This window comes from Oryzias latipes, chromosome 8 (genome assembly GCF_002234675.1).
Source record: "Oryzias latipes chromosome 8, ASM223467v1".
NCBI classification, from domain to species: Eukaryota; Metazoa; Chordata; class Actinopteri; order Beloniformes; family Adrianichthyidae; genus Oryzias; species Oryzias latipes.
In genome coordinates, this window is record NC_019866.2 from 9,364,400 (window position 1) to 9,378,244 (window position 13,845).

Below are 13,845 nucleotides of genomic sequence, written 5' to 3' on the forward strand. Positions count from 1 at the left end.
TTTGCATTTTTCAACTTGCATTGATTTTTATTCTGGATCACATTTGTTTATAAGATACCTTGCAGATTTGTGTGACTGTGCCCAAAAGTGTGCCAGTTTTTTCTTTTTTCTGTAAACCGTATACTTCTGCACCATAAAAATGCATTTCTGATGTGTGGTTGAAGCGAGTGGGCGACATTTTGCTGCTACTGAGACCACTCAGCCTTCTGCACAAACTCCTTTGATGAAGCAGGAAGTCATTGCAGCTGCAAAGCGCAACAAAGAGACCCTAAAAACCAAGTGAAACATGACCTTTCTCTGTTTATTTCATTACATAAATGTGCACCAATAAAGCATAATAATGCACATTAATCTCGCAGGAATAAATTAATGTGTGCAATAAGTGTTTAAGCAGAAATTTCACAGTTACATTATGCAGGAGCATGATAAATTGAGTAGAAAATAAACATAGACTATCAAAGTTTAAGGCTTTCAATTTGGTATAAAAAAAAACGTTTGAAAAGTTCAAGTAAAACTTTCACCCACAACATAAAGCCACCATCACAGTCACCCCAACATGCAGCATAATCATTTTACACCTTTGCTGCTTGTGGTCTTTCATGTCAAACAAAAGTCCCTGAGAAATTTTTCAGAATTACATTCTCTTATAGGAAGAGATCAGTGAGGAGTAAAAACGTGCTATCTATATCATAAATGCTCCAAAGAAGTTCTCCATGGATTTGTGTCGGAGGACATGGCTTGAATCACTGACGTTCACATAAAGAGAATCGTTTTGGAGGAGATGAAACACTCCAGCCAGGTAACTGTTGGACCTCGTCGCTGCGTGACTATTGGACTTTGTTGAGCACAAACGCGGAGAGTACTTTCTGGCCAGAAGAAGGGTGATATTTGCCCCAGCCATTCGTTCAGTGTGTCGCATGACATAGTGGTAAAAACTGTCTTTTTCTAAGTAGAACACTTTTGAGTAGATATAATAATAGCCCTCTTGGTGGATGATTAGGTTGCCCTCCCTGTAGCTCATTTCATACAGAAGAGGATCTGCAATCCTGCTCCAAGACAGGATATGCTTTCCATGAACCACGTCTTGTCCATCTGGAAAATCAGAAATATTTTTTTAGTGGTAGTCAACCCCTACTGTTGGCTTTAATGAGAAAACAGAAGCTGAATTCACCTGTCAAATGTGCAACCGGTTTGGAAGGAAGAACATCGTGTACGGACGTTTTAGTGGGAGTTGTAACTTCACCTGTGAGGGAGAAATATATATTGTTGCTTTGTTGACCATGTTTTGCAAAATAAAGTAGAAAACAAGTAGACATATCCTTCAAAAAAAATCTATTTTTTGTTGTTTTTATAGGGTTGAAATTACATTTCAAAATATTCCAATGATTTACAATGAGACATTTCTTTATATGGGTCTATATGAGAAAATAAGTGCTTGTATACTCACCTCCAACTTGCTTGGAGAATGACATCTCATGTTTCTGCCCAAAGGTATGCATAAAAGAAGTGTTATTTGAAAGTGGTCTTTAAAAATAGTTTTACACTTCATGTCTGAACACCACCGCTGGTTCTTGCAGGACAATTTGTTTCTGAATAGAACAAGGTGGCCTCTTTCATTGTTAGTGAAACGTAGGCAACCTCACAAGTTTGAAATAGAATTAGACCACTTCCTTTCTGTTTCTTCTTTGCACAGCATGTCAGAAAAAATATGTCTTTACTTCAATAAAAAAAAAAAGATGATTGCTGCTCTCATGTACATCTGCCATTAGCGCTGGACAGGATAACAAATCAGAAACGTTTTTGTTTTTTAACCATTCGTTAAAGCAAAGTGTCATCTGTAGTCGCACTTTCTCTTTTTTTTGTCACACTGAGTTCTAAAACTATTTCTAGCACGAAAGTAAACTTTTAAAGCTTGAAAGATCTTTTTTTTCATCAGTGTTTTGTAACTGTTTACATGCTTAATTTCAAATGATATTTGAAAAGCGATAGTTCTTCTAAAGTTCATAATAAAAGTCCAATTTAATCCGGGAAGACTTAAAGGGTAAATTTTAGAGTAATTCTGAGATTTTCATGAGATGGTTAGGTCAAGGACAGACTTTTAGAACATTTTATAGTGACAAATTGTCAATATTATCTTTAACATAAATGCCTTTTTTATTAAACATATTAAAATAAAACGTTGTGTAGGAAAGAAAAAAATAAATTGAGAATTAAGTTGAATCAGTTCTTCAATTAAAAGGGTGATTAGGAGCACGAGAATGTAAAAAGACAACAACAAAAACATTAATACTGTTAAAAAAATATGAAATCAGATTTTCTTCAGATGATACTTACAGCTTCAGATTGATAAAGTCGATAGATAAAGCAGGCTTCAATGACAATGCAGCTCAGAGCCAGGCTCATCAACACAAACAACAAGGTCTGCCCAAAATTGCTTTGCTGTCCCCGTTGTTTCATCCTGGGCGGCAATGGAGGCATAGTGGCCTGAGTGTCCACCAGATACGGAGGCCTCCCCAATGATGTTTTAGAAAACATTTCTGCTCTTGTCTGTCCCCCAAGACCAGAGATGTTGCTTCAAAGGGGCTCTAGCGACCTTCAGAAAAGGGAAACTCTGAGTAATGAGAAAACGTGCGAAATGGGTGGGCTCACCTCTGGTTGGTTAAAGTGCAAACGGCTCTGGTGCAATCAGACTAAAAGCAGACTCAGACCGTGATCTTGAGTTACATCAGCCCAGGCCCTCAAATGCACTGTAAGAGCACAGGTACAAAGGAAATTGCCCATGTAAAGTACTCATTCAGGATAAATAGGTTTACTGTCTTTCCTTTGCTAGCCAGATGACACCTCTTCATCTGTGGTTCTCTCCCTCACATGTCTGCACAAGAGTAAGGTCTGTTCAAAGCCCTGCACTCATCCTCACTCACTGTCTTCGCCTGGTGTGACGGAGCTTAAGCCACAACTAAAGATCAGAATCACTTCTAGTCTGCAACAAAATCATTTCTTAGTCTTAAATGGCTCAAGACTTTTCAGTCCAGACAGCTGAAGTGAAAGACCCACTCGGAGGAAAATTGTGTTCTTGGTGTTTTTAAACATGTTCTTGTGGCAGTTTTCTGATGATGGAGGACATATACAAAGAAAATAAAGCTTAAAATAGTATTTCAAAGTATTTCTTTATACAAATCGTTGTGAATCAGGAGCAGATGAAACAATGCTGGTGGAAAAAACTTGTAGAAGTGATGTAAAACTCACTACAGCGAGCTACAAGCTCCCTGCTCTGCTCCATTCTGATGCATGTAGACAAATAGATCCATGTACTTCCTTGTTTTCCTCTTCTGAGCTGGCATCTGCCCAAAACTGTATGTCTGGATAGCTCCAGTATTGCTCGCCATTTTTGTTGTCTGTAATGATAGGTTGGGGGTGTGAGGGGCTGTAAGCTAGTGGGAGAAAGTGTAAACAGATGGATGTCTGGAAGTAGAGGCAGACTTACTCCACGCCAACAGCCAGCCCTCAACTCAGAGGCGAATTTCTAATGAACTCCTGCTGCTCTGCAGAAACTATGTCCTAGAAAACAACACAGGTTTTTTGATGTTGACTGAAAACAGCATCATCATAATTAAAAGACCACTGAGAACGGCTTTGCAATGGATCAAAAAATGATTGGAGTGGGACTTTAAAACATCTGTATTTGTGCCTAACCTTATTAAAATATTTTTGAAACAGTGGGCTGTAACTAAACTATTATTGCTCAGTTAAGTCAAGTTAACACATGAACAAATTGGTACTGAAAAATTAATTTTTGTGTTGAAAAGTGTTGTTATCTACAGGAATTGTTTCAAAGTAGTAATTGTAGAAAAAATTAATTCTTTTGAACAAGAATCGAAACTGTTTGATTTTGATCGATGATTTATTATTTTTATGATTAGTTTTATAAATTAAGGGTTATTTCAGAGACTGTTTTTTTTTCTCTCTCTCAGTGACTGAGGGGAGTAGACAGCTTTTTCACACCTGCACCGCTCGAACTGCTTGCTCGTGTGTCTGCAAAGACCAAGTGTTTTCTGACTGATGTTCACTTTCTGGTGCAACCACCAACCTCGGGTACCTCAATGGTTACAGCATTTCTACATCATAACCATTCTTAAAAACAGGAAACAACCAAATAATATCGTTCATCAGGATGTTAGTGTGTCACTCAGCTGTACGTTGCTCCTAGAAAATCTGGAGAGATGGGAAAACGGAAAGATTTAGGGAAATGTAAGCAACAATTGGTTCTCTGAGGACATAAATAGACCCTTTTTAAAGAAATAGAACATCATGGAAAAATGTATTTATTTCCATAATTCCATAAAAGTAATCAACTCTCATAGAATTTAGATTCAGAACACACTTTTTAATTGCTTTCTAGTTTTTATTTGTTTATTTTTTCATAAATTGGGGTTCCATCTCATAAAACCCACAAAGACAGGATTTCAAAAAAATTGAAAACTATGGAGAAATCTGCACAAATTCTACAAGACATGAATGTTTTAAACTGAGTTTCACCAACTGTTTCTACCAAAACTGAGTTTCTTTTATCTGCACTTTCCTAAATGATACTAAAGATAAATAAGATAAATTCTCCTCCTCCCCTTTGAAAATGTTTTTCATATTAATCACACAGAAACGTACGTGACACCCTGGAAAGACAGCTGGCAGGAGAGAACAGACTCCAGTCGGGTCCATCCTAGATTTGCTTGTAATGATGAGAGTTAGGCAACGTCATTAAATCTCCAGATAAACTCTGATCAATACCGTCAAAACAGTCAGTGAGAGGAAAGGAGAGCTTCTGTAAAAATGGAGAAAAGGGTGGGAAGAAATGACAAAGTCTGGGAGACAGAAAGGCTAGTTTGGCAACAAAGACAGCTTAAAAACCACAAAGAAGGGCTACTGATGAGACGAAAAAGCTTTATTGTGATGCAGTTTGAGCTCAGAATCAAACTATAATCTTTAAGAAATACTAAAAGAAAATAAAGACCGTAAAAGGAGAACATCAGTTGTATGGGGATCCATGAGGCCCCCTTTAACATGGAAAAATGGGACAGATTGAGAGGGTCCTGAGTTAAATTGGAGGGATACACTTCAAAACAGACACATGTGGCTAACAAGAGATAGAAGATGCTTGAGCTACCAGTAGATGTCCTCTATAGACCTTATCATGAATGCTAAACCCCCAACTATTAAAAAATGTTAAAGCCGACAATTTCTTTAGCAAAAAAGCTTGGGGTTATGAGTCTGTCTGGAAAACAAGGTTATTGATACAATCAAAAAGCTTGAATTCCAAGCTTTGAACTAATAAGCATCATCTGGTATCAGATCTTGTCAGCAAAGATGGAAAAAGCAAGACTGACGTGTAGTTCTTGATTTAGCAAATGAGTTTGGCTCAGGGTCACACATTTTACTGTAGGAAGCTTTAAAAAAAATGTTGAATGCCAAGCACAGTGAGTGGGTTGGTGAATGAATATTTCCAAGAAAGAACAGCTGAATTTACAACAGACTGGCAGAAGTTAGAAGTACTGATAATGGCAGACTGCAAAATTTCTCCTCTGGGTTTTAGAGCAGCAACTCCCACCCATTGAAGCAGACATAGATGATGGAACAATTACCACCAAAGCATCATGTTGGCTTCGGATGAAAGTTCATCCAAAAATTCAAGAAGTATTCATTAGTAAATGGTGCAACGTCACATCTGGGAATCTTTATTAATGGGGAACATGTCCTAACTCTGTAGAGGTGGCATGATGCTAAACCAAGGTACCAGTGTCAATGCAATACATATCAGAGCATCTGGTCTTTCTGGTCAACTAAAAGGATGGTGCTTGCAATTTGTTCTTTTGCCACAATTGCTGTGACTTTTATTAGTCTATGATACATAAATAGCAAAAGTAGAGAAGTTTGTGAGAATGATCCAGATGTGTCGAGCTCAGCTCTTGAAGTTTCTGCAGGAAGGAATTGGGAGCCGGAGGATGGAGTGCTGCAGGCTGAAGGCAGCACTTAGAGAGGAATGTTGCTGCATGAACATGGTGGGCTTGGTTTAAATGCATCTCATAAATCATAATGCATCTACAGCTGACAAAAGCAAGCCGGTTATAGATTAAACCAAAACGCAAGTTGAGGCTGCAAAAGCAGTTGATCAGGTGTTACTGGACCAGTGAATGAGATGGGAAGATACAGGGAGAAAGAAAGTGTCCAAGACAAGTAGAAGAGGGATGTAGGCAGTATTAACACTCATTGGTCCCAGCATTAAACCATCAAATGGTTTCTGCGTGAGGTTGTGTCTGCAGCTCACCGTTCCACTTGAGGAAAAGTCCAATGCAGAGAAAAAAATCTCACAAATCTAGGTGGGTGACAGCTAACAGTTTTATTATTGTTATTATGGTTGGTTTTATTTTATTTAAAAATGTTGCTTTTATTGTTTTTGCTGTGCTTACAGAAGCTTGTATTGTTAATCCCTAATCTTTGTCATTAAGAATACTAATGTTACTCAAAAATGGGATGGGGGCACACAAATATCCACATTACATCACAGATCACATTTTTCATCTTGTGTATAAAGTAAGATCTTTAAAAATTAAGAATCTGAATGGTGCTTCTCTTTGAAAGGCCCATTAGACGAACCGGTATGTGTGCAGCCTGATGGTTTTCCTTAAATTCAGGTCGATTTAGGGGTCATTTTAGCAATCAGACTAAAAGCAGACTCGGACAGTAATCTTGAGTTACATCAGCCCAGGCTCTCAAATGCACTGTAAGAGCACAGGTACAAAGGAATTTGCCCATGTAAAGTACTCATTCAGGATAAATAAGTTTACTGTCTTTCCTTTGCTAGCCAGATGACACCTCTTCATCTGTGGTTCTCTCCCTCACATGTCTGCACAAGAGTAAGGTCTGTTCAAAGCCCTGCACTCATCCTCACTCACTGTCTTCGCCTGGTGTGACGGAGCTTAAGCCACAACTAAAGACTAGTATCACTTTTAGTCTGCAACAAAATCAATTCTTAGTCTTGAATGGCTCAAGACTTTTCAGTCCAGACAGCTGAGGTGAAAGACCCAATCGGATGAAAATTGTGTTTTTGGTGTTTTTAAACATGTTCTTGTGGCAGTTTTCTGATGATGGAGGACATATAAAAAAGAAAATAAAGCTTAAAATAGTAGATGGCCAGCCCACAACTCAGAGGCGAATTTCTAATGAACTCCTGCTGCTCTACAGAAACTATGTCCTAGAAAACAACACAGGTTTATTTTGACTGAAAACAGCATCATCATAATTAAAAGACCACTGAGAACACCTTTGCAATGGATCAAAAAATGATTGGAGTGGGACTTTAAAACATCTGTATTTTTGCCTAACTTTGTTAAAATATTTTGACTCAGTAATTATTAATAATTACTAATTAATAATAATTTTGACTCAGTAGACTGTAACTAAACTATTAATGTCAGCTTACAAATGAAGGCTAAAGAAACTCCCCTCTATATCTGTGGTAGATATGAATGTCACAATCATAATAATTAGAAAAAAATCAGTTAAACTGATTTGCATTTTATTTATTACGCGTTAACTTGCAATTGTTGTCTGAGATTTAATGTAACATTTTCCCAAGGTGAGTCCTTCGGCCATGTCAGCTATAATCTAAATGTCCCAAACGTCTCAGATATCCACATTACATCACAAATCACATTTTTCATCTTGCATGTATAAAATCTTAAGAATCTGAATGGATCTTCTTGTTGAAAGGCCCAATAGACGTTCCGGTATGTGTGCAGCCTGATGGTTTTCCTTGAGTTCAGGAAGATTAGCGATAATTTCAAGTGTTTTGTAGGCTTCTAAGAAAATGGTTTTCCTTTATTTTTATTCTTATTTCTGTTTTATTAGGTCCACTGCTGGTGCATTCACTTGTATGTTTTGTATTTTGTACAAAGTCTTTTCTACGGTGGCTGTACATTGTATGCTTTTGCAGTAAAAATAATGGATTTTAATGAATTCGGTGTATTTTGTAACAAATAGAAAATGTTGACTTATCTGCTTTTAACTATAGCTCCCCTTGCAGGATGTAAGGAGAATTACAATTTTATTTATTTGTAGAAACATACAACAAAAATAATTTTTTGTGCAATTGTGCATTATTGGACATATAACATATAGATGTCTTTAGGAACAGATTAGGTTGAACATTATCAGCTTGGTGCTTCCTGTCCAGCCCTCAGACCGTCAGAGCTCACAGCCTCATGTGAGAGTGAAGTCCATCTGCAAAGCGCTGCTGATCTGACCCTGGTGGCTCCACTCGATCAGGATAGACTAAAAAAACTACAAACCTCGTGTTTTTCTTCAAGGAACAGCTAATGCAGAGGGTTTTTATGCACAAAGAAAACGTTTTCTTCCTGCATGAACCATTCTGAGGACAGCTGCTTGGAACTGGTGGGGGTAAAGGGAAACCTCCTGAATGGACTATAAGCTATGATGGCTGTCACAGCTCAGATCTGTTTGGAAATGCTCTTAACTCTGACTGTGGGGCTGATTTTGGGTTCTGAGGCAAAGCAACATATGGAGTTTACTTTCATATTACCTGCTGGCAGCACAGAATGCTTTTTCCAGTCGACCACAAGGAATGACAGCATGGAAGTAGAATACCAGGTAAATAAATTATATTATAAACAAAACTTTCTTTTTTTTACTTACTGTTTATAGTTTGTTGAAATAGGTCCAAATTGAACTTCTAGACTGTTTGGACTTTGATTTTACTAGTGATTAAAAAAGATACATAATAGTGGAAAATACCAAAACTAAAAGAGGAAAACTGATTAATTTGAAATCCATAGTTTAACCTAAAAGTTTACATTTGTGAATAGCATTTATCTTGTTTCACCTTTAATCACTTCATCATAGTCAGGACTTTGCTGGAGCCTCTTGCAGCTGCATTCCTGTCTCAGTGCAAAGTTCATGCTGCACCCTCCTGACTTTAACTGGACACCAGCGGCTCCTCACCAAAGGAACCAACACAGAACTGTTCCGTCCTTATGAGGGGGATGCAAAGGAAACATCCCAGCATGTCAAATGGAGTCAAACCATTCACACTTTAGCATCATGGAACAAAAATGGAACCCCTGAGAAAGGCTGTTTTTTTTTTTAACTCAGCTCTGTCTGACAATGAGCTTGTGTGAACTCCATGAGAGTTTGGCTGTTGCTCTCTTCGTTATCTCTGTCATTTGAATTTCATGCAGCAGTTGCACTGATAAGCTTTGGCAGTGAACTTTATGTCAGGAGTGGAAATAAAAGCGTTTCAGTGTTGTAAAGCCTGTATAATCTGAATTCCTGATGGTTCCATCACAGGTGATAGCAGGGTCAGGTCTGGATGTTGGCTTTGCCCTCATCTCACCAAACGGACACCGATTGATCTCTGACTTTCGGAATTCTCATGGCATCCACATGTAGGCTACAGTTTGACCTCAGAATTTTGACTTTTTTGCTGAGTTTTTTATTTTGAAATGTGACTTGCTTTCTTTCAGGGTGGATCCAGCAGTGGATGGAGACTACAGGTTGTGTTTTGACAACAGCTTTAGCAAGCTATCAGAGAAAATGGTGTTTTTTGAGGTTGTTGTCAACAGTCAGAACAACGCAGCTGGAGGCCGAGAAGACTGGGAGGACTTCACAGTGACAGAGAGCACAGTGGACTACAGACTGGAGGACATCAGGGTGAGGAGAAGTGGTTGAAAACATGTTTTTAAGGTGCTCCTCTCCATAAAAAAAAAAAAAAAAAAAAAAGAAAAGTCTCATTTTGTGTCTCGGTCCGGTCTCCTTCTTCCCAGTCATCAATGGAGTCAGTTCACAGGCATCTGGAGAAGAGCAGGCAGGTCCAGGCTGTGCTGCGGGCCTTTGAGTCCAGGGACCGTTACCTTCTGGAGGACAACCTGTGGCGAGTGTCCTTCTGGTCCTGCATCAACCTTTTAGTCCTGCTTACTGTCGCTGTCGTTCAAATTTACACTCTGCAGCGTCTCTTTGATAACAAGCGGGTCTGTACATAACACGCATGTTTGTTTGTTTTTAGAATGATTTGAGAGCTGAACATGTTTGCAGACAAAAACGTGAGTTTTTATGGATTCCGACCTGAACTCAAACACAAAATACTTGAAGCTGTATTTGCAAATGTCACTACAGACTGAAAATGCAAAAACTGTTTATACTTTGTTCTTTATTAAAGCTTAAATGTTCAGAGCTCATGGGTATTTTTTTTAAATAGTGTTAATCAGCGGCCAAAACAACACAGGTGAAACCCTAATTCTATGACATTTTGATCTAAATCTCTTTCTAAAATATGTTCTGGTGAAAAAGCAGACATATTTACACACCTTTTCCGTATAAAATAAACAAGTCAGATGTTTGCCATCTGATAATTCCATTCACAAGATTTAACTATTGTTATTGCACATCTTTGCACATTTAAACAAAATTCCATCCCTTTATTTACCTTTTATGTGAAGTGATATCATCCCTTTATGAAAAAATTGCATACATGTTTAAAGCTACATATTTTTACTGTATTTTTTTTTTATTGCCGACCCACCAGTATCAGCAGCAGTTGTTTAGAGGCTGCTATAATGCATTTGCTCACTCGTTTTTAAAAAAAAAAAAAAGAACTATTTTAAAGTAATAGCAAATTACTTTGTGTTTTCTGTTTTGCTTTTTAACAAATTTGTGCGTGTAACAGTAAAATATTATTAAACGTTTTGGGTTTTTTTCTGACGCTGCTCTTCTGTGCTCATTGCTGCCGTGGGCTGAAGTCGGATGGTCTGCGTGTCGGTCGGGATCACCACTGGTTTCGACGTGGAGCTGGTCGCCTGTTTGAAAACAATCAACCAACGTTAATCGCTCGACTACCATTTAGTCCAAAGCGTTTATGACCTGTAATCCTACAGGGCTGAGTTATCTGCAAAAACAAAATATTAGATGGGATTAAATTAAACCTGAAGGTGATGAAGTCGACTGTCGTGGAAATTTGTGGACGATCTACAACTTGTAAAAACAAACTTTACCAAGTTGTTCTCTAATAATTTAAAAAAACTTGTTAGAAAGCAAATTGAAGCTAAAACTTGGCATGATTTAACCCCTTCATACCCAAATTTATTTCTAATTATATAAAAAAATGTATATTTTCAGGGCTTTTTTCATTCAAGGTGATGCTAAAAAAAAAGGGGAGTCCAGTCTTTAAAGGTATGAAGGGGTTAAAATATCTTGGTCTTAGTGAAAACTCTGGTTGTGACTGAAAGTCACAAACTTCAACCGAAACAGCAGTTTGTCGGTTTATATTTGAACAAAGAAAGAGTGGAAAAAACTAAAACGCTCTACACCCTCGGGGACAGAAAGGAAAGAAAGTGCACACAGACAACAAAGAGACACCAACCACCACAGCCGCTCCCTTTATTGTAGACAACACCTCTTTATTTTTCTAAATCAGTTCCATATATTTATTCAAATCAATAATTGGTGCAGAGGCACTTGACAAGGGTTTGCAAAACAAAGAGACTTTTGCAAGTTGGTTTCCATCCCCGTCTTCCATATTCAGAGAGGGGAGGGAAACAGGAGGCGCACAAGGAGACCCCGCAGCCTTACGTTAGCAGATACATCTACAGTGGAGGCAAGCTAAAGTGACAGGCACTGAAGAGTATAAAAATAAAAATAATACCCTGGGCTTATAAATTTATGGTACCCTTAAGGTTTTCTGGATTGAAGAGCATCAAATTTGAATTTTTTCTGAACTTTTTTCCCCAAAGATTCAACTACTCTTTCTGGCACTGTCACAGAAGGCAAGACCTGGAGAAAAAGGTAAAAACGGAAAGCACATTCTGTCGAGAGGCGACGGGACGTCTGAATGGTTTGACCCAATGCCCCCCCCCCCTATTTTATCGCCAGGTAATGTGACCCTTTAGACCTCATTAGAGAATTCCTCCGGAAAGAATGTGCATGGATGTCAGCTACGGATCAAACCAAACAGCATAACATCAAAGTATCCCAACCCCACTGCCACTGTGAGCCCTTTCTCCTTAAAAAAGTGAAATGATCCAAACAAAAAAAAAGTTACTGTATAAAGAAACCAATATTTATCAGCTAAATATGTTTTTCAAATCCTAAGTACACATTCTGACAGGAAATCCCTGTAGCAGAACCATGGAAAAGCTAAAGAGCTGGTTGAACAAAGAAACACAAATGCCCAGGTTATAAATGATGTGTCATTTTTCTGCTAGAATTAATCCATGTGAAGATATTGTTCATTATTTGTTTAGTTAATAGACTATGATAGGATTTTAAGGTATTGGGCTTTGAATAGCAAAAGCGGGCTTTTTGTGACAAACTCTTCAGAGCAGCTATGTACAATTATGGAAGCACAATTTCAGCAGAAGCTATAAAAACTGAAGAATCTAGAGAGATAAGGAGGAAATTTGTATCTACATATCAGCAAAATGACACTTTACAGCTGTGCTCTGATCACTTTGAATCAGCTCTGCCAAAAACTAACTAATTCCACCCAAAAGGGGTTGAGCTGATATTAAAGAACGTCTTAGGATTAGTGGAGAAAGCTTTCCACAGACCGTTTGTCCTTTCCCTCTCTGACATTTGTGCATAGTGTCCTGCTTTACAGACTACATTTTCGCCGTTATGAGGAGCTTCCTGTAAGGCTAGACGGTTAGAAGTGCTTTGTGGTCACTCGAGTTGACATCTTTTTATTTATTTTTTTCCCCCCGGAAGTACAAACCACAGAGAGGGAAGCTGGAGATATTCTCCGTCTCCTGAAAACCCTTACCCTGTGTCTTTTTATGCTTCGTCTCTGCTGCGATTAAGATTTGATTTAAAGCTACATTTAGAACGATCATTAAAAACAACAGTCACTCAAATAAAATAACACAAGAAAAAAAAATATATATATATATATATCATTGACACCACCAAAAATAACAGTGATAATAGGCTATTGGGGTCTTCTTTTTCAGTATGAAATCATTTTAGATACGAAATTCCAGTAAAACATTACCAATCGGTTATAGGTGTTTTACACAAAGGTTGTCCGGGACAATCTCAAAATGATGGGAGGGGAGAGGAGAGCCAGCCAGTAAAGTTTAATAAGTTATTTCATGTAAGATATATAATGCCGGGAACTTCTAGAAGAAATGGGAAGATAACGGTGGAGGAAACTAATCAAAAAGTAAAAAAAAAAAAAAAAAACACTCAAATTTTGACCAAACTGATTGCATCTTCTACGAGAATGCGTCAATCAGATCATCGGGTTTTACTTTGTGTTCCACAGCAGTGAGAACATTTTCAAGTGGTTAAAGGGCTTCTTTTCCATCCTGTGCACTCAGACAGACATTAGCAGCTCATTAACATTGCATGAATTAATCATGTAGACGCGGCTGGAAGATGAGCGTTATGCATCGCTCCAAGTCTGCCTCTCCCCTCAACAACCCGCCACATCATCACCCGCTACATCTGTGTGGAGAATCATACGTCCACACGCAAACACACATGCCTAGGTGGGCTCGGCCACAGCTCTAATCTAGCAGAGAAGGCTCAGCAGGGCGGATAATGGTGGGCCGGTGAGACGGAGCACCAGGGGGTCTTCGGCTGAAATGAGGAGAGAACATAAAGGACAAGGAGTGAGACGTGCCCACAGAGAGACCGCCATGAAACCAAACAACCCCGCAGAGAAGAAAGGCAGGAGGCCCAGCAGGAGAGAGCGAAAAAGAAAAAAAGTGAAAAGAAAAAGGAAGAAGAGCCCTTCAGAGAAGATGTGTGAAGTCACTAGAAATGAGGGAAACGTTGAAGACA

At 38.4% G+C, this 13,845-nt stretch overlaps 3 protein-coding genes across 12 annotated transcripts in view; 1 reads left to right on the top strand and 2 right to left on the bottom strand.

The window, feature by feature from the left end:
• Positions 1 to 280: 280 nt before the first annotated feature.
• LOC105354544 (tumor necrosis factor ligand superfamily member 6) lies at positions 281 to 2,681 on the bottom strand. Its single transcript, XM_011478097.3, has 4 exons — positions 2,335 to 2,681; positions 1,448 to 1,481; positions 1,172 to 1,243; positions 281 to 1,092 (listed from the first exon to the last, which is right to left on the bottom strand). The coding sequence occupies exons 1-4, from the start codon at positions 2,533 to 2,535 to the stop codon at positions 683 to 685; spliced, it is 717 nt and encodes a 238-aa protein (XP_011476399.1). The 5' UTR covers positions 2,536 to 2,681; the 3' UTR covers positions 281 to 682.
• Positions 2,682 to 8,210: 5,529 nt separating this feature from the next.
• LOC101161889 (transmembrane emp24 domain-containing protein 1) lies at positions 8,211 to 10,643 on the top strand. The gene is made up of 4 exons (XM_004071374.4): positions 8,211 to 8,661; positions 9,358 to 9,455; positions 9,534 to 9,720; positions 9,834 to 10,643. Exons 1-4 carry the CDS (start codon positions 8,485 to 8,487, stop codon positions 10,047 to 10,049), a joined length of 678 nt encoding a protein of 225 aa, XP_004071422.1. The 5' UTR covers positions 8,211 to 8,484; the 3' UTR covers positions 10,050 to 10,643.
• Positions 10,644 to 10,764: 121 nt separating this feature from the next.
• Positions 10,765 to 13,845, bottom strand: part of LOC101162128 (dynamin-2) — a 28,015-nt gene continuing 24,934 nt past the window's right edge. For 9 of the 10 annotated variants that reach the window (XM_020705251.2, XM_020705258.2, XM_020705257.2 and 6 more), the window contains one exon: positions 11,417 to 13,641. In XM_020705251.2, coding sequence (XP_020560910.1) covers positions 13,569 to 13,641 — 73 coding nt within the window. In that variant the 3' untranslated portion in view covers positions 11,417 to 13,568. Of the gene's footprint in view, positions 10,863 to 11,416; positions 13,642 to 13,845 lie in introns of those variants that run through there. The other variant, XM_020705255.2, reaches the window with a different exon arrangement.

What these genes read in the sequence shown, in the direction of transcription:
- LOC101161889 (XM_004071374.4), top strand. Translation starts at nt 8,485, where the DNA reads ATGATGGCTGTCACAGCTCAGATCTGTTTGGAAATGCTCTTAACTCTG. An exon ending in GCATGGAAGTAGAATACCAG is followed by an intron (nt 8,662 to 9,357) that starts GTAAATAAATTA and finishes GTTCCATCACAG; the next exon opens with GTGATAGCAGGGTCAGGTCT. An exon ending in AATTCTCATGGCATCCACAT is followed by an intron (nt 9,456 to 9,533) that starts GTAGGCTACAGT and finishes GCTTTCTTTCAG; the next exon opens with GGTGGATCCAGCAGTGGATG.
- LOC105354544 (XM_011478097.3), bottom strand. Translation starts at nt 2,535, where the DNA reads ATGTTTTCTAAAACATCATTGGGGAGGCCTCCGTATCTGGTGGACACT. An exon ending in GACTTTATCAATCTGAAGCT is followed by an intron (nt 1,482 to 2,334) that starts GTAAGTATCATC and finishes ACCTTTGGGCAG; the next exon opens with AAACATGAGATGTCATTCTC. An exon ending in ATTCTCCAAGCAAGTTGGAG is followed by an intron (nt 1,244 to 1,447) that starts GTGAGTATACAA and finishes TCTCCCTCACAG; the next exon opens with GTGAAGTTACAACTCCCACT.